This window comes from Carcharodon carcharias, chromosome 15, assembly GCF_017639515.1.
Source record: "Carcharodon carcharias isolate sCarCar2 chromosome 15, sCarCar2.pri, whole genome shotgun sequence".
NCBI classification, from domain to species: Eukaryota; Metazoa; Chordata; class Chondrichthyes; order Lamniformes; family Lamnidae; genus Carcharodon; species Carcharodon carcharias.
The window spans coordinates 122,528,769-122,548,255 of record NC_054481.1 but is presented as its reverse complement, the minus strand read 5'-3'; the positions used below and the strand labels follow the sequence as shown (position 1 = coordinate 122,548,255).

The following is a 19,487-nucleotide window of genomic DNA, read 5'->3' as shown; positions in this document are numbered from 1 at the left end:
CATTTGGAGTGCATCCTAGTGTCAGGAACGGTGACCATGGGAGTCATCCCTAGTTTGCCTGTGGATGGAGTCGACCTGCCCCTTGGCAATGACCTGGCGGGAGCAAAAGTGACACCACCCCCAATTGTCTCATAGGAGCTGCAGGAGTAAGTGCCTGGCATTTTCCCTGACTGTGTGGTAACCTAGTCTATGGCCAGACCAACTCCATTAGAGGGGGCTGATGTGGCATTGCAGACAGCTAACCCTACTGTCCAGTTATCTGAGACCTTTTTCAAGAGTCCAGAGGACCCGAAGGAGGTAAGAAGTAGGTCTTCCTTGGTTGTGGCTCAGCAAGCTGACCCGTTGTTAAAAAAAGTTAGCTCAGACTTCCCAACCTGAAGCTGAGGCAGAGGCAATCCCTGACTGCTACTACATTAAAAATGAGGTGCTGATGAGGAAGTGGAGACACCCCCTCACTGACCTGCAAACGAAAAGCGGACAGTGATCCACAAGGTAGTGGTGCCGCTGAGGTACCATAGAGAAATATTAAGGCTAGCGCACAAAATCCCGATGGCTGGGCATGTTGGTATGTGAAAAACCCAAGCTCACATTAATTGGCATTTTTATTGACCACACCTTCACTAGGATTTAGTAAGGTCTTGTACAACCTGCCATACCTGCTTTGTTGTGGGAAAACTCCAGCCTGCAATAAAACCAGCACATATGATTCCCATGCACCATTTAGCAAAGTGCTACTCAACTGTGCGGGGCCCCTGCCCAAAACAAAATGGGGCTACCAGTGTATCCTTACCATCTTGGATGTGGCTACCCACTTCCCAGAGGCCATTCCCCTGAGAATCATACCTGCCAAAATAGTGATGGGGGAATTAACGCCCTTCTTTACCAGATATGGACTGCCCACCGAGATCCAGCTGGATCAGGGCTCAAATTTCATGTCCCGAACATTCCAGGAATTCTTGGGTAACCTGGTGTGACCCAGGTAAAATCCTGAGTGTATCACCTGCAGTCGCAAGGGGCATCAGAACGGTACCACCAGATCCACAAAACAATGATCAGGCAAACTGCCACAAGTACCCCCCTGGCTGGGACTAGGCTTCCTCTGCTCACTACCAGAGTCTCACCCAATGAGTACCCCAGTTTTACTCCGTTTTAATTGATTTAATGATACCAAGTGAGAGGTCCTCTGAAACTAATTAAGGAGAGATTTTTAGAACAGAAAGTAGAAGTCTCTATGTTAGATTACATAACACTGTTCCAGGAGCGACTCACAAAAGCATGTGATGTGGCTTGAGAACACTTAAAAATCTCCCTAACAGCTATGAAAAACCAGACATATAAACATGCCAGAGCCTGAACCTCTCAGCCAGGAGATTACATGGTGGAGCTCCTACCAATACTGGGTGAACCCCTAAAAGGCTGGTTCAGTGGCCCATACAGAGCAGCAAAGAAGCTTGGGGAGGTAAACTACCTAACTGACATCCCAGAGCGCAGCAAAAAGCAAAGGGTGTGTCATGTCAACATGATAAAACAATATCGCAGCTGAGAAGGGGACAAGCAGGTAATGCTCTGTCCAATAACAACAGACCTGCAGGGTGAAAGAAACAGTGAGGATGAATTGGAGGGAGACGTGTGTGAGGCCCACATTGAACCCCTATCAAGCTCGCAAACACAGAAAATCTAGTGAAATTGGATGTCAAATTCACTCATCTAAATGCAGAATAGTGCGGAGAGCTGATAAGGCTGCTCACTGCATATAAAGGCATCTGTAGAGACAAGCCAGGCTGCTCCACTAGCTCTACATGATGTGGATGTGGGAGAGGTCTCTCCCTTAAGGCAGCATTCCCAACATCTAGGTCCAGAAAGGCTGGCCCAGGTTTGGGAGGAGATTAACTACATGCTGCAGCACCAACTAATAGAGCCTAGCAGCAGGAGCTGGAGCTCCCCAGTTCTGCTCATGACCAAGACGGACAGCTCCACAAGGTTCTGCATTAACTACCCACAGGTTAATGTGGTGACCAGAGCCAATTCCTACCCGATTCTCCACCTGGAAGACTGCTTAGGTGGGGTTGGTAACACGGCGTACGTTACAAAGATAGATTTACTCAAAAAGAAATTTAAACCTTTATTGTGACCAACCGAGGGAGCCAGTTCAGTTCTTCTCACCTGGTTGTAACAAGTCATTGTTGTACTGTGGAAAAGCAGCAGCTACTTTGTGCATAGGAAGCCCTTATAAGCAGCAATGAAATAAATGGCCAGATAATCTGTTCCGGTAATGTTGGTTAATTGATATTAACACACATTAACCAGACCATCAGGGAGAACTCACCTGCTCTTCTTCGAATAATGCCAAAGGATCTTTAACATCCAACTTAGAGGGCAGATAGTGTCCCAGTTTAACATTTCATCTAAAGGACAACAGTGCCTCAGTGATGCACTCAAGTGTCGGCTTAGATTTTGTGCTCGGGTTTGTGGAGTGGGACTTGACCCTGTGACTTTCTGACTCGAGCAAGAGCCAAGACAGAACTTGGGATGAAGTTCTGACTCAATCATACAGCTCCCTCTCCCGCTAATGAAGGAGAGAAGAAAAAAGACTGCAGTTGGCAATGTCCAGGCCTTGAAATTGTAGCAAGAGTAGCGATGAGTTTAATGGTGCACATTGTTTTTAGTTGTAAATGGTCCAGCAATTGTGGTGAAGAGATACCTGGTGAGTTGTGTTTCGATACAAGTGGCTGGACAATTTGTCATTAGTCTCATGAAAACAAGAACTCACTTAACAAATTCTGAGCCACTATAACAATCCATCATTAAAGTTGACACTACTGTTGAAGATCTTAAGATCTGTATGAAGTTTATGTAATTTTTCCATGCTTGTTAATTTAGCATGTGCTTGTTAATGTGTTACTATACATCCTATTTGCACTTCTTGTAGGTAGGAGAAATATGAGTCCTTTTTTTATAAAGAGCCTGTAAAACTTGTATTGTAATGAACTCAAAGTTAAGCCTAAGTCAATCTTGTTTTTTTAATTGGTATTTTATAACCAAATCTGCAAATGTCACCTTGCGATAGACATTGCCATGGGAAACCAGAGTCAGGAGGTATAGAATTCACATATTTCTACTTTAGCTGGTAAGAAGCCAACGAGACATTAGATAAGAACATAATGGAAGTTATAGATTGGACGTGTGTACATTTTTTTTGTCTTTGAACATGACAGTAGGGGATGGGGTATAATTTTTCCCTTTTGGGTGTAGGTATGGAGCATTACATGGGTGGGGCATCTAAAGGCACATCAAGCACAGAGGAGAACAACAACAACAAGCGTTTGTATGATGTATTTAAACTTGTAGAATGTTGCAAGGTGCTTTACAGGAGTGACTGTCAAACAAAATTTGACATTGAACCACATAAGGAGATAATAGGAAAGGTGACCAAAATGGTACACACTAAGTGTGTAAATGGTCCAGCAAAGACATAGGTTTTACGGAGTCTGAAAGGAGGAGAGAGATAGATAGGCAGAGATATTTAGGAAGGGAATTCCAGAGTTTAGGGTCTATGCAGCTGAAGGTATGGCCTCCAAAGGTGGAGCAATAAAAATCAGGGATGGGCAGAAGGCCAGGATTTGAGGAGTGCAGAGATCTCGGAAGCTTATAAGGACGGGTCTTTGTTTGACGTTTGGCCTTTTAGGTACAATTGTATTCCATCATCATCCTTTTATAAGGGCATGATTGATTGGCAGTTGTAATAGGAGTTTATAAGCAGAGTGAGAAGTCAGATGATCAATGACAAGATGTCATCAATCGGTAAATGTTACAACTTATATTGTTCCACATGAATATTTAACACAATTGTTAATTGTCTAAAATCCTCTGAATGCAGTTTATAACATGGACCTTTACCACGTAAAATAAACAGGCTAATGCACTCAATACGAGCGCCCAGCTCCATGTTAAAAATTATATCAGCACCTGAAATATATTTGCAAACTTTACCAGAAAATAAATAAAACGGCTGTCCAAAATGGGGGGGATTTTCTCGAGACCCTATGCTGAGTGAGACTTCGTTTGTAGCGAGCGGATTATCAGAAGGGGATGCATTGCTCATGGATTTCCAGAACTTTGCCCTCAGCCTGACTTAGAAAATTACATGTGGTACATTTCAAGCACAGGCTCACATTGGCCAGCGCTCTGACTGTGAAACAAGAATCTTAAACGATCCAAAATCCTGGACAGAAAATGGTAATTCTGGTAAGAGAAGGATTGCCTTGGTCATTGTAATGGAGTCGTAAATCTGCTTTAAAAAGTTATCACTAATCGCAGCAGCTAAAGTAATTTCCAGCCCCGTGTCCTTGTAAAGGTTTATTTAAGATCTTTACAGAGAATTTCAAAGGTCAACCATCAAAACAAAATTGGCTAAATGACAGTCAAAAGGGTGTCCAACTGTGACAAGTAATTCATAAGTGAATCTAATCTTCTATTTTGCAGCAGATTTATGGGGAATTAATTATGCGGCATTTCCTGCAGTTATAATGCAACAATAATTGTATCTCTGAATACAGACTTTCTTGTCATCAGTTGCAAAGGGCAAGGTTTTTGTTTGGAGCGAATATTTTATTTATTCCCTCTAAATTCTGACAAGGGCCTTGTCGATTCTGTCTGCTGCCAGGACCTGCTGCTACTCACAGGAAATAGTATTCCTGTTGATTGTGAGGTAAACATCCTAGCGCCCGGTTGAGAACAGTGCCAATATGTCCCACAGCTAGGTTTGTCCAATCCTGGAGTATGTAAGTTGTGTGTAGGATCCTTATATGGCATGTCATGTAAATAAGATTGAAGTGATCCAAAGATCTGCACAAATCGGCAGGGGAAAGACACCAGTGTCACATCCTTGATCAAAGATTTGGAATGGGAATCACTACAGAAGGAGGAAAATAGACTGGCCGTGTTCTATCGAATATGGAATGGACTGGTGGGAATTGACAGATACAGTTACTTCGTGCCCTCTGGAAATGACACAATGAGATAGTCACCCACATAGACTACAAAGACTATTTGTTTTCAAGACAGTGTATCAACAATCTTTCTTCCTAAGGACAATCCACAGTGGAACAAGCTGCCGAAGGACTGCCCTGTCATTGCCTCATCACTGGAAATCTTCAAGACCAATCCTTAGATTTAAAAAGTTTCATTATCAGGACTACCATTTCATCAAGTCGTGCCTGGTTTAGCTACAGCTACCCATATATATGTTGGTGTAATAGGATATTAGTATGTGATGCTGACACAATTAAAGCAGAAGCAGCAGGGGATTTGAATATTCATGACCACTAGGGCTTGAGTCCCAATGAGTGGCTGAATTGAGTTGCATTCCTTACCTTGAGTTTCAACTGTCACTCCAGAGGCTTGAGTACGTAATTTAGGCACACTCCCACTGCAGTACTGAAGGGGTGCTGCACTGGCGGAGGCGCTGTCTTTTGGATGAGACTGTAAACTGAGGCCCTGCCTGCTCTCTTGGCTGGACGTAAAAGATCCAATGGCACTTTTCAAAGAATAGCAGGCGAGTTATCCCTGGTGTCTGACCAGTTCTTAACCTCAATCAACAACACTAGACACTATCTCTTTACCGCACTGCTGTTTGTGGGAGATTGCTGTATGCAACTTGGTTGCAGTTTCCTACATTACAAAGATAAAAGCAAAGAACTTACGGATGCTGGAAATCCAAAACAAAAACAAAAATACCTGGAAAAACTCAGCAAGTCTGGCAGCATCGGTGGAGAGGAACACAGTTGACGTTTCGAGTCCGCATGACTCTTCAACAGAATTAATTTCACCCTTTCTCTATTTTTAATTAGTTCTGTTGACGAGTCAGGCGGACTCGAAACGTTAACAGTGTTCCTCTCCATCGATGCTGCCAGACCTGCTGAGTTTTTCCAGGTATTTTTGTTTTTGTTTTCAGTCCTACATTACAACATTGACTACAAAAAAAATATTTCATTGGCTGTAAAATGCTTCACAAGGTCCTGAGGAGATGCTGCATAAAATACAAGCTCCTTCTTTTGCTCTTTTAAGTTTAATATCATTAGAATATTATAAACCAGGACAAATCTTTGACTGAGGAAGGAATAAAAAAAGGGAGGAAGGCAAGCATTTTGGAATGAGTACAAGTAATGAATCCATACCATGACATACTTGCATGGTAGCTTTTCAGAACTACTGGACTCTATTTGGTGCAGTTGTAGAATTGTCTTTACTTGTACATAGGTAACAACACAAGGCTTTATCACAAGGATAGTCATTGATTGGTAGCTTGAAATTCTAGACATATCTGACCAGTTGTAGTTCTTTCCAGAAATGTGAAAACAACCTCAACTGATCATCTATATCCGTGTCAACACTAAGACATACAATTTTTTCATAAAAGAGAAAGAACTTTCATTTATAAAACGCCTTTTGCAACCTCAGGCCGTCCCAAAATGCTTTACAGCCAACGCAGTACTTTAGCAGTGTAGTTAGTGCTACAATATAAGAATGCACAGACTCAGAAAATGTTTGATGAATTGACTTGGGCCACACTGTAGCACCAAGTGGAGGAAACATATGGCTTAATTGGCAGATGCTGAGGTCAGGAAGTCTGCCTATTCCCTGGGTTGGAAAGTGACACAGTGGAGGCCAAAAGTAGAAAAAAAATTGGATAAAAAAAGACCATGGAGTCATTGATTTAAGAAAAAAAAATTAAGTCTATGCATTCCTATGTTATAGCACTAACTACGTTACTAAAGTACTTCGTTGGCTGTAAAGCATTTTGGGATGGCCTGAGGTTGCAAAAGGTGTTAAATAAATGTTCTTTCTCTTTTATGAAAAAAAAGGTATGTTTTAATGTTGACACAGATATAGATGGATCAGTTGAGGTTGGTTTGTGGAGATGTGAAGTTTGTCATGCGACAGAGTGAAGCTGTGCTCTTTGGGAACAGGACAGCCTCCTGGAAGAGGTGTACTATCAGCATTTCAGCTCCTTCAGTCATCCCGATGCTACCAACTTTTGTGTTAACGTGGTCAAGAACACTTTGCATTAAGGTAGTATAAAGGCACCCTGATACAAAAGAGAAAAGGGTCAGAGTTCTCCTAGGGCAGATGTGTCAAGGGCGTTTGAGCAATGACTGTTGTCTGGACTATTCGAAGGAATTCCAAGATAAAAGCAAAATACCGCGGATGCTGGAAATCAAACAAAAACAGAAAATGCTGGAAAAACTCAGGTCTAGCAGCACCTGTGGAGCGAGAAACAGAGTTAATGTTTAGAGTCCATGTGGCCCTTCTTCAGAGCTGAAGAGAAGTGGGGATGTGATGAAATTTGTACTATTTAAGAGGGGTGGGGCAGGTGGAGCTGGCTAGCAGGTCAGTGATAGGTGGGGGACAAAGGAGGGATTGACAAAGATGTCATGAATAATGGACAAAGGGAATGTTTAAAAGAAAGATAGGGGGGATAAAAAGGGATAAAACCAGGGAAAATTGAATAAAAATAAATGGATAAAAAATAAAAAAAATGAATGTGGTAAAAAGGGGATTTTAAAAAAAAGGGGGTGAGGACGGAGGAGAGAGTTCATGGTCTGAAGTTGTTGAATTTGATGTTGTTTGGGCTGGTTGGTCAAACTGTCGAGTCATTTCCTTTTATTAACTTCAATTGTAAGTACAGGCCAGAGAGTTCCCACTTCCTCATTCATCACAGATAAGCTGGAATCTGCGTGTAAATGGGACTGCAATAATTAGGCTGTTATTCTGGTTTTCATTTTTTAGTCCGAACTGCAGGGTTATGACAAAGAATACATGACACCGATCTCCGAAGTAGAACTCTGAGTCAGAAGGTTGTGGGTTCAAGTCCCGTTCCAGAACACGGAATCTAGGCTGACATCCCAGTGCAGTGTGGAGGGCTTTTTGAGCAGGGGAGTTCTCCCCATTGTCCTCATTAATATTTATCCCTCAAACAACATCCCTAAAACTGGTGATCTGGCCATTATTCCATTGCTGTTTATGGGACCATGCACAATTAGATGCCGCATTTCCCACATGCAACACTGACTACACTCTGAAAGTACTCCATTTGCTTTGAAGTACTTGGGACATCCTGAGGTCATGAAAGGTGCTCTAGAGAGGCAAGTCTTTCTTTTATTTATCTCCAGTTTCATGGGGGGATTAAGTATGATTGAAGTAGACTGGACAGAGAAACCTTTCATTCCAGTGTGACTGCCCTGGTCCTTTTGAAAGAAATATCCAAATAGCCCCAGTACCCAATTCTTTCCCCTTCTAGTATTTACCCAATTCCCTTTTTTAAATGTATAATTTAATTTGCTTCCACCACCCTTTTCAGACTGTGCCAGATGGACTCACAACATAAAAAAATCCTATCTCACCTCTGGCTCTTTTCCTATTATATAAGTTTTCATTTAACCTTTTTTAAGATGGTGGGATGATTCATAAAAATCATTGTTTCTTAAATTATTACTTCTCCTGCCCATTTGTAGGCAGTATTTCTTCTGGAGATTAATATACACTGGGCAACAACGGGACTGTTGTTTAATACATTGAACGTCTCATGCTTGCATTATTCTATTCATTTTTGAATTGCCTCTACACTCCTAGCTTAGCTTTGCCTTTGATTCAAGGCTAGTCATGGGGAACTCCATGTTTATGCTTCACTGCCCTTTTCTACGTGTGAGTTGCTGCTGCCTTTTACGATAAACTGAGTTACGTAGAGGAATGATGAGAGAGGACAGAAACAGGAATAGCAGAATGTGAACTTTACAACCAGAACTGTCTTCAGCTCAAAAATAATCCGTCCTATCATAACGATGTGTAAAAAAAAATACAATGAGATCTAAGTTACATATTGACTTATGACAAGCAAGTCATTTAACTTTTATTGCGATGAATAGTCAGAGGTCAGGAAATATGAATGGGGGAAATATATAAGTATATTGCTTTGCATCTCTATTAAGGTAGTTCAGAGTTCATTTGGTTTATTGAAAACTTACTCCTAAAATAAAAAAAACTATTTATGAGCCATCTGTTCTCTAACTGGATTGTTCCAATAGTGTCATAATATTGAGGATTAATATAGAAAGAGAGAGGTGTCTGATTAAAGGTTTTATGAGATTATGACACACAGACCACCTGTGATGGCAAGTCCACTGATCCCTTCCCCCTCCACACACACACGTCTGCTGAGCTACATAAGTTTCATGGAGCTCTGATTTATACATAGAATTTTACAACTTAGCAAGGTTCAAACTGCTGCTGGTTAAGCGCAGTCTCTTATCTCCCACTTTCCAGACCCGAAATAAAATCCTGTCTTGTAATGTGTTTGTTGGAACTACTCAACCTCTTTTCATTCTGTTCAATAATTTACTTTCATAATCAAAAGGTAAATAATTGAAACCAGTAATCTGTAAGGGACAGTGGAGGGGAGGAGAATTTTAGATTTTCACACCACGTACGGAGATTCAGCCAAGGGAACATATGAGCGCACTCAACAATTTTACTTCAATATGGCACGCAAATCCATAAAATTACCCCTTTAGATGGTTTGTGTGTTAACTATTTCCAGTTGATACTGTTTAATGCTTGTTAGCATCATTTGGCCTTAGCCACAAGTATCTTATATTCTTAAATTGTACTAGTATTCCAATTAAGTGGATCACTCGGAGCTGATAATGTGATAGTTCAAGCTGTGTTTTCATATACATAGTCTATTTACATGTATTCGTGTTCTAGAGAACAATATGCTGAGAATCCTGAGCAGAGGAGAAATTTCTTTGGAATCGTCTACCCCAGAGCTTAGTGGAAAGGTAAAGTTGAGGCAAAGATTAGCTGTGATCTCATTGAATGGCAGGACAGGCTTGAAGGGCCAAACAGTCTACCCCAGTTCCTATTCTGTTGTTTTATATGCACACACCATCAATAAAAGCATTCCAATCAACATTTTTAGTTATAAATCCTTCCTTTACAATAGACATGGCCCACATATAGTTTTCCTGCTATAATTATTCAGGCACAGTGTAAGCTCTATGGACAGGTCCTATTATAAACGTGGATGTTTGATCAGAAGCATTCAAAAGGAAATTAGATTGTTAGCTGAAAAGGAAGAATGTGCAGAGTTACAGGGAGAAGGCAGGAGAATGGCACTAAGTAAATTGTGCATTTGGAGAGCCGGTGCAGATGTGATGGGCCGAATAGGGAGGCAGTGGCGTAGTGGTATTGTCGCTAGACTAGTAATCCAGAGACCCAGGGTAATGCTCTGGGGACCCGGCTTCGAATCCCACCATAGATGATGTTGGAATTTGAGTTCAATAAAAACCTGGAATTAAAAGTCTACTGATGACCAAGAAACCATTGTCGATTGTTGTTAAAAATCCATCTGGTTCACTAATTTGTCCGTCAGGGAAGGAAACCTGCTGTCCTTACCCAGTCAGGCCTACACGTGACTCCAGACCCACACTGCTTTCTGAACAAGGGCAATGTAACAAGTGTGACTTTTAATTGGCAATAAAAATAAACAAAGGACAGAACGTATGTCTTTACTGCTCATCCTGTTGTAATTATCTCCAACGTTTAACCCTGCTTCATTTGATCTTGATTCCACATGTGCAACACCAGGGGAGATTGACTAGTGTTTTGATAAGTGAGTCACTGAACACAAGTACACCGTCTATAATTTAATTTAATTGAAAGCCTAGAAATTCTAGCCCACTTTGAGTACAGTATTACTGGTAGTGGTGGGACAGAATCTGTTTCTGCCCTCTACTGGCCACCTTGCAAAATTCCAATGAGAGGCAGGGGTTTGTTCTGCCCATATCCTGATGTCACAATTGGAGGTCGGACTGTGGTGCTGATGATTTCTCCAGAAAATCCAGCATAAAAGGAAGTACTTGCTGTATGAATGCTGTAAGTATAGGCCCACAAAGCAGCTGCATATCGACGAAACTGATTGCCAATTTCTTGCTTTCCTAGCACCAAAGGCAAAATTCAGTGGCGAAATTTTAATCTTTGAAAATGTTGTTATTTCCTCTGAGGGAATTCAATAAAAGGCGCATAACCTTAAAATTAATGCTAGGTAATTCAGGGCTGATATCAGGAAGCACTTCCAGATTTTTTTTTTACTACCCTGGTTTTGGAGGACCTCCCTCCCTAGAAAGCTGTAGAGAGTCAGAGGTGAGATGAGGTGGGGTGGGGTGGGGTGGGGTGGGGTGGGGTGGTCATTTGAAAATTTCCAAACTAAGAATGATAGAATTTGTAAGGTAGTGGTATCAAAGGTTACTGAACCAAGACCAATAGATGGAGTTAAGATAGAGGTCAGCCAACAGCTAAATGAATAGGGTGGGGGGGAAAACAGGCTTAAGGGACTGAATGGCCCTACTGCTACTCCTATGCAGGAAAGAAGCTGAGCACCCAATTCAGGCAGGCCCCTAAGCAGCCCAGCTGGTCCCTGTGAAAGCTTTTCAGGCTGATTAAGATTACAGACACTTTATGGCCTTGACAGCTAATTCTCTCCCCACCCCCATCCCCCCAAAAAAAGAATCAGTAGAGGAGGGTGGGGGGGGTGCCCAACTCTAGTGCACCACTCAGTGGGCACCAGTAGAATAGAAGCTGCTGAGTTCATTTTCTAAGGCAGATGGAGTTGGTGCAGGAGTTGCATATGCAAAAAATACCTATGGTTAATAATACTTTTATTTGAAATCAATTATAAAACAGCTGTCCAATCAGTATAAAACAATTATAGAGCAAATATCAGAAACTATCTTGCTGTACAACAGCAGTAAAACCTGCAATAGCTAACACTGAATCAATTTGACTAGTTCAAGCAACACATTCGATGCATTCAATTAGTATAACATAAGGTTCACATTAATTCTTGCATAGTACTTGGAGATCAAATCCTGGTGTTTTCTCTGTTTCAAATAAATCATTCCCGACTTATTGCCAGCATTGTCATTTCACTATTAAAAAATGGATACAGCTAAACAAATCAGTATTTATTTGTTCTTATTCCTGGGTGCGTTTCCTTTTCAAAGGGGGCTCATTTATTTTTGTGTTACAATAAAGGATTTATATTAAAGGGGCGTTATCTGGCCGCCTATCATTTTGGATATTGACAGCATTTTTTGCGTTCATAGCAAACTTCTCAATGAAATGAAGATTTGGTTTGTGGGTTTGGTGAGATTTGAAATTAAAGCACGACAGATGGAGGGAAGTACGACATCAGCAGAGTAAGGGGAGGGGCAACAAAGAAATGGCATCATAAAAAATATATTTTTGAGGACAAGTCCCTAATCTCTGAACATTTTCATAGAAATTATACTGCGATGCATCTCCAGGGGCATGGTTGGAAAGATAAGAGGGCTGCAATGTGGGCCAAGGCCAGCACCAAGGCTCACCAGGTTTTACCTGGCAGGCTCGAGACCTAGCTTTGGCTTCTCCTGCGCAGGTAAAATTCCAGTGGCAGCAGGAGGTGGCTCTCAAGTGGCCATTAATTTGCCACTCGGAGCTCTCAATTGGCCTGCGAGAAGGCTGCCTGCCAAAGTGGCAGACAGGTGACAGGCACAACACCATTGGCCTCACCCCCAATTTTACACGCCCCCTGCCCTTGGTGGGTGGGGTGTGTAAAATTCAGCTCTTGGAACTTTAATATCTACCTAATGCACAAGGCACCCGACGGAATATTGGTTTATTACTGGTTGATTTCCCTTAACAATGCAGCACTGCTCCAAGATATCAGCCTAAAGCCAAGGTCTTGGATTGGGGCTTCATTTAACTTCTGTCAAGAGGCAGCAGTGCTAATAACTGAATCAGGCTGATATTAGAGGAGGTACACCTTTCACAATGGGGCAGACAAAGTGTTTTGAGCGTATGGGAACTTCTCTACCATCTCCTCCACAAACGGATCCCCATGTGTGTTCAACATAAGCTGCAGGTGTGTCTGCTGCAATGATCGGTGTGGAAAGGGGACCTCAACAGTTTCTCACTTGAACAAGAAGGTGCTGCATATCATGACCATGTTTTTAAAAAAATACATTCTCCAAAGCAATGTAACAGGTCAGTGTTGACTCCCTGGCAAATCAGTAAATGTACTGGTACAAGATTACACCATAAAACTTGATAGATTTTACCTTTCTAATTATTTGAAGACATAATCACACTTAAAAAGAATACCTAGCACCTTAATAGTTTACAAAATAATATCCAGTTTTCATCTTTCTGCCTATATACTGTATCTAACTCTCACTTTTGCAATAAGGATGATACACTCCTTTCACAGTAAATTTAAGTTGTGAAATTCCTAGTCTGGGAGAATTTAGTTAATGAGTTGCTTCTATTCTGCATCAGGACAGTTGAATTTAATCCAAGAGATTTCACTTTAAAAATTCCCACAGCCAAATGTGATTGAGCAGATATGATTAGGTTTCTGGAGACTACTAGCCACCACTCAGTCTCCTGCAAACTTCAGCTGCAAAATTCTCCATAATCAACGTCACCCTGAGGCTCACTTCCAGTTTAACAACTCGGGTTAACATCTGTTTGTTTTGTCTCCTTCCCAAATCAGCATTCGGACCACAAAATGCCAAAACGCAGTCAACCGAGCCAGGCAAGTAGAACTAACGGCCAGCTCCGGGAGATGGACACTCGAGATGTTTGAATTTCAACATCCCCTCAGTTCAATAAGTGAAAGAACTGTTGGTCCACAGGGAAAAATAGCCGTGATTCCTTAGAGGAGCTAGAAACGCAAATTAAATTTCCCTCTGTTTGGCACAGTGCAGCTTTGTATATTTTTAGCAGAGTTTTGAACACAATACTAAGGACTGGTCCTACACAAGATGCACGCACGTACACAATAGTCATTCAGTCCAAAGCCTAAAAATTGAAGGGAGGAAAGGACTCTGAAAATTCTGAGCAACAGTACAAACAGCTGGTTTAAGTTTGCTATTAAGCACAGAAGTCACCTCCTCACAGTTTCATGACTCGTGGAGCCCTTCATCTCCTCCAAAGAAAAATCCAATAACCCAAGGTGATTGAACCCTACAGTATAAATAAACAGAAGACAGCCATGCAGAAACCCCAACAAGCATTGTAAATCATCTGCTCAGATCCCTGTAACCCATTTTCATGTTTGGTGGTAGTTGATGTTGACAGCAAGCTATCACACATCATGTTTTTCCAGTGTGCCCCAGCATCTTAAATTGTCATATTACGACGTGCAAGAGTGGGTTAGTAACATGAAACCATTAGATGCAAATTAAAAGCAGTATAGGCAGCACAATGGGAAAAACATATATTTCTATTTATTCCAGGGCTCCTGAATTTTAGGAAGGGGTAAAATATCAAATTGCCGGACTACCATCATATGCTTCCGACTGGCTAACTAAAAAGGGAGTGTTAATGTTACCCATCTACCCTTTCCGCTGTCTGATCTGAGGTAATTAGAAGGTCTGAGCTGAAAACTGAGGGAAATTAGCCCCAAAAACGCATCTCCAGTTACCTTCAGAGACATAATCCAATATGAAACTAAAATGATACATGCCAGGATGCCTGATCTATTTTGAGTTAGCAAATCTTAATGCAGACACATCTGGCACAATACAAAATTCTGTGCATGAACATCAAGTGAGGAGATGATCAGCAGTCTTAAATCCACAGACAAAAATAGAGTCTGTTATAACCCAAGCTCAACACCTAAAGCATGAGCACCGAAGATGGCATTTCATCGTAGAAAACATCAGCACCTTCAGGGCAGGAGAGAGAAAATACAAATTCTCTTCTAAATTTGGCAGTATTTGAGGATGGATGCGTTAGAAAGAAACCAGGTGGAAATTAGAAATTGGGTCAGTCTCTCTTGGATACAAACAGCTGGATGGCGTAAACCCGTCTGGGATATAAACTAATGCTTTCTCGGTCACGTATTAATCTTTGGTTTCGCCATCATTTCACCTCTGAAATAGAATCAAGACTCCAGAGAAAAGCCTGATTATAATGAACAGGCCACGCCAGACAGAGAAGAGATCCTGCTTGCACAGGTTCGCTGCAGTTTGCGTCTCCAGTAGTGTGTCAATAAAACAAGCGATCTGGAAAGTGGCTTCCATCACTGGCAATATGGCAGAACAATAAGGTCCGTCAGTGCAGGGAATCAGTGTGATGCACAAATCAAAACAATACCATTTCTTGATCATAAACAGCAGGTGGAGCAGGATCATACATTACTTATGGCAGCAGATGCAAAGGAAGCTGCAGAAACAGAGAGTCTCTCTCTTCTTGAATATCTGTGCTTTCGCTCTGAAATACAAACAGGCAGAAAAGTGAATGAATTAGACAGCAGAAAGGAGGAACATGTCAATCATTAGTTTTAATAAAAAAAGTGTTTGGTTTGGCAGATTATTAACATGGCAATTATATGAGTGCAAACTGTCAGCCTACATAAATCACTTTGTGCAACCAAGGAGGCAACATAAACTCAATCTTCATATCTATTTCAAGCAACAGAAAAGTTCAAGTTTGTGTAAGGACATCATTCTTGCTCATGGAACATTGATATTAAACAATAGTTTGCATTCATATAGTGCCTTTAACATAGCAAAATGTCCCAAGGCACTTCCCACAAATGTAATCAGACAAAAAAAAAATTGAGAGCGCCGAAGGAGGAGACAATAGGATGAGTGAACAAAGCTTGGTCAGAGGTAGTTTTTAAGCAGAATCTTAAAAGGAAGCAGCAGCAGCAGAGGTTTAGCACGGAAATTCCAAAACTTCAGACCTAAATGGCCAAATGCCAATGATGGGGTGAAGGATGCATAAAGAGGTTAGAGTTGGAGGAATGTTGAGTTCTTGATAGTTACAGAGGTAGGGAAGAAAGAAGCCATGGAAGAACTTGAACATGGGGAAGATAAGAATTCTAAAATCAAGGTGTTCGTGCTCTACCAATGTAGGCTAGTGGGAACAGGGGTGATAAGCAAAGTTCCCTCTAAGCTGTGAGTATGCACAGTCATGCAGCAACCTGGAAGGTACTATGCAGGGTGCATGCAAGTTATCCCCTTCAAGATACTGTGTTTTCAGCTGTGCAAAAAAATGAGAAGGTATAGCACATAACAAAATTTGAGGGGATATTGATATGTGTGAAAGGGACCTAGAATAAGCTTTGGATGAGTTCACACGTATGCAAGGTGGAAGATGGGAAGCCGGACAGGAGAACATTAGAAAGTTGGATGAAGAAGACTGTGCACATGGCTTAATTTTAAGCCTGTGTACATTACTTTATGAGATGACTTTGTCACTGAAGAGACAGGCGCTAATGCTTGCAACTGGGGCTGCCATTTTATCTTTCCCATGAGGAGGTAACCATGTGGATCAGCAATGCACATTGCTTCCACTTTGCTGGTTTATATGGATCTTCCCCCAGATATCGGGGGAAGCACTGCAACCTCCTCCGCAGGGCAAAGAGGGAAAACTCAGACTAAAAACAACCACAGAGTACCTGGTCTGAGATACAATCAGTTTAACAATAGCTACAAGTATCAGATTCTCCAGCTCCATGTAAAAGGTGCATTCCACATTGGAACTGGAAATAGAATTAAGCTCATGGAGGACCAGCATAATTAATATGCTCAATTTCTGCTCAAACAGTTGACACCTTGCTTATCAAATACTCATTAAGAGTTATGGCTGAATGTTACACCTTCTAAATATGCCCATAAATCTTTATGGGACAACAAAAATACCAGTGTTCTTAGGAGTTGCTGCTGGGCTACATTGGTGCATGAGATCTCCTGGCTGCTATCAATGAAAATTCATTGTCCTTTGTTGCAGACCTTGATGTATTAAATCATTAGTGGATCACCCCTGGCATTGCTCACCAGCAATCTGAGGATTCACCATCTTATAACTGAGTGCTATTCCGCAGGGGATCCTAAGCCTTTAGTAACACCAAGGAGAAAAGTATTCCTGAACTTTGGTAACATTTGGGGGAGGGATGAAAATAGAAAGACCTTGGCTGGACTGCAGAGGATGAACCTGAAGTTTGACAGAACGAACAGGTGGAATCTAGGGATTCCAGGGGGCTGCCAGGAGTTGGGTGGGGGTTGGAAGAGAAGGGGAAAGTGTAAGGAGGAGGAGAGAAGGCTCAGGCATGGTCTCTCCATTAAATTCCCCGAACAGCATTAACAGAACACCAACTTTCTGCATTTAATATCTAGTTTGTGGTCCAAGGTCTAAGTAAGTTTATTGACTTGTGGTGAGATGGTGTGGTTTAAGGGTAGTGAGACTCTACCCTCGTAGAAACTAGCAGGGAATCAGCTGCATAGAAGTGGCTGAGAAAGAGAGTTTACATTTTGTAAATTATGTTTTTCCAGTCAATAATTAAAAATTTCTGGATGAAACTTATGTAGAGGAGCAGGAGAGAAATGGATGGAACAAGTTCACGAACAAATTAGCTTCCATCAGGAATTATCCATGGAACCAACTCCTGGGGCTGGGTTAGCGATATTGCTGAGATTTGTATGTGTGGCAAAACTCTAAATTGTTCTTGTTGAATGCAGTTAGATTGCAACACATAGCAACCAGAGCAATTCTCTACCAATGAGATGGAGGAGGGGTGGGGGTGACCAAGATTGGGGAAAGAAACTTGTGAAGCAACACTTTTCATGATGAGGTTGATTATTATGCAGTTAACAAGCACCAAGGATTACAAGAGCAGTTAATATTATTATATGGTATGTTACACCTCACCACCGCCCCCCCACCCTACCCCGGCAGCCTCTATATTTACATATATGCTTGAAATAACATGTCCCCATTGGTTATGTTGGTTTCCATTACCTGACCTAACAGGGCTCCTCATCATTTCTGCCTGTAAAACAATTGAAGAAGAGCTTAAGTCACATTAATGTCACTGGTTAGAATTATTGCAAGATCACATTACCACCAAATTAAAAAGGAACCGATGATAGCATGAGTTACTGAAGTAACGTTCTACAGCATTTGCACATAAATTGCTGAGAGCTGTCGAGCAGATCAAATAAAGGCAGCTGACTCTGACCCAATTCTAAATTCCATTATATCCATTACAATTGGCACAAAATGATCAGGTAGAATACAGTTATATTGCACTTCTTACAATGTTGTGTTGCATTATGTAAGTTATTGTGTGTTAAATTATGATAAATTATGATCTGAAAGGGCAAGAAGCAGATTCAATAATAACTTTTTAGAAAAAGGGAATTGGATAAATATTAGGGGGAAAACTGGGGATACAACAGTGGAGTGGCACTAATTGGATGGCTCTTTCAAATGAGCGGTTATATTCACACTGCTTGAATAGCCTCCTCCTTCACTGAATCATTATATGATTACAATGAAAACAATGACCTGGTTAACCATGCCAAATTTATTCCAATCCAGGATTTTCCAGAAATGCAAGATCAGCTGAAAGAAAAGGTCTGTTTCCTGGTACATGGCATATTGGTTTCATTACCTAGCTATAAGCAGTTGTGTCTTTATGATTGGACGTCTTTTGTATAATTACATTGCATCTACAAAATAGGCTTCTGGGACCAACTGATCTATGCCATTGTTTTTATTGCTCCAACCCCCCCGCCTCCTCTTCATCTAACGCTATTAGCAAAAATCAAGTCTTTCTCCTTCACATGCTTATGTAGTTTCTCCTTAAACACATCTATGCTATTTGATTCAACTACTACTTGTGGCAGCATGTTCAACATTCTTACCACTCTGGTTTTAAAAAGCTCCTGAATTCTCTTGGGTCCCTCTTTACTTTTTGACTGCGTGACCAGACCATACACCCAGAGGGAAAAGAGCAGCTGTGACAGTTAATGGTTTGGAGCCTGGGAGACTTGAGCAATAGGGACAGGAGGATTGAGTGTCAGGCACTCCAGTTCCAAAGGCGGCAGGAGACAAGTGTCCAACCAGGAATTTGGAACAGGACCATGGTGAACATTAGAATCCACAATCTGGAACCTGGATTACTCAAAAGCAATGGCCATGAATGTCCATTTGAACAGAAGGGAAATGACGGGTAGCTGAATTGAGTCTGCCCCACTCAACACACAGCCTGGAGCAACATGAAGTTACAACACAGAAACAGGTCCGCGTTGCTGTCATATGAACAGGATGCCACTTGCATGGGCCTGGCCCTAGCTGTTCCCACATCTCTTTATCCCCAGATCCTTTAATTATTTCTTAGCTGTGTATATAGCAGGGAGGACAGTTAATGTTCAACTTCAGTGGAGCTGAAAGCTAGTAGTAGCAGCAAATTGGATGGGGTATAAAACAGGCAGCTACTATTTCTTTCCAGAATGAGTAGCCGGTCTATTACTCCTAGGTTTCTGCCCATGCTGCAGTTGAAAATTAGCTCCCATGGTGTGTGTGTCAATCAACTGCAAAATTTAAAATGGTTTAATTTAGGACAGTTCAAGCAAGACAAAAGTTTGGACATCCAAAGT

At 41.5% G+C, this 19,487-nt stretch overlaps 1 protein-coding gene across 3 annotated transcripts in view; it reads right to left on the bottom strand.

Annotated features, from left to right (window-relative positions):
* LOC121288519 (RING finger protein 223) overlaps positions 1-19,487 on the bottom strand; it is a 90,745-nt gene that overhangs the window by 46,509 nt on the left and 24,749 nt on the right. For all 3 annotated transcript variants that reach the window (XM_041207081.1, XM_041207080.1, XM_041207082.1), the window contains 2 exons: positions 17,845-17,875; positions 15,236-15,312 (listed from right to left, as the gene is read on the bottom strand). In XM_041207081.1, coding sequence (XP_041063015.1) covers positions 15,236-15,312; positions 17,845-17,875 — 108 coding nt within the window. The remainder of the gene's footprint in view (positions 1-15,235; positions 15,313-17,844; positions 17,876-19,487) is intronic.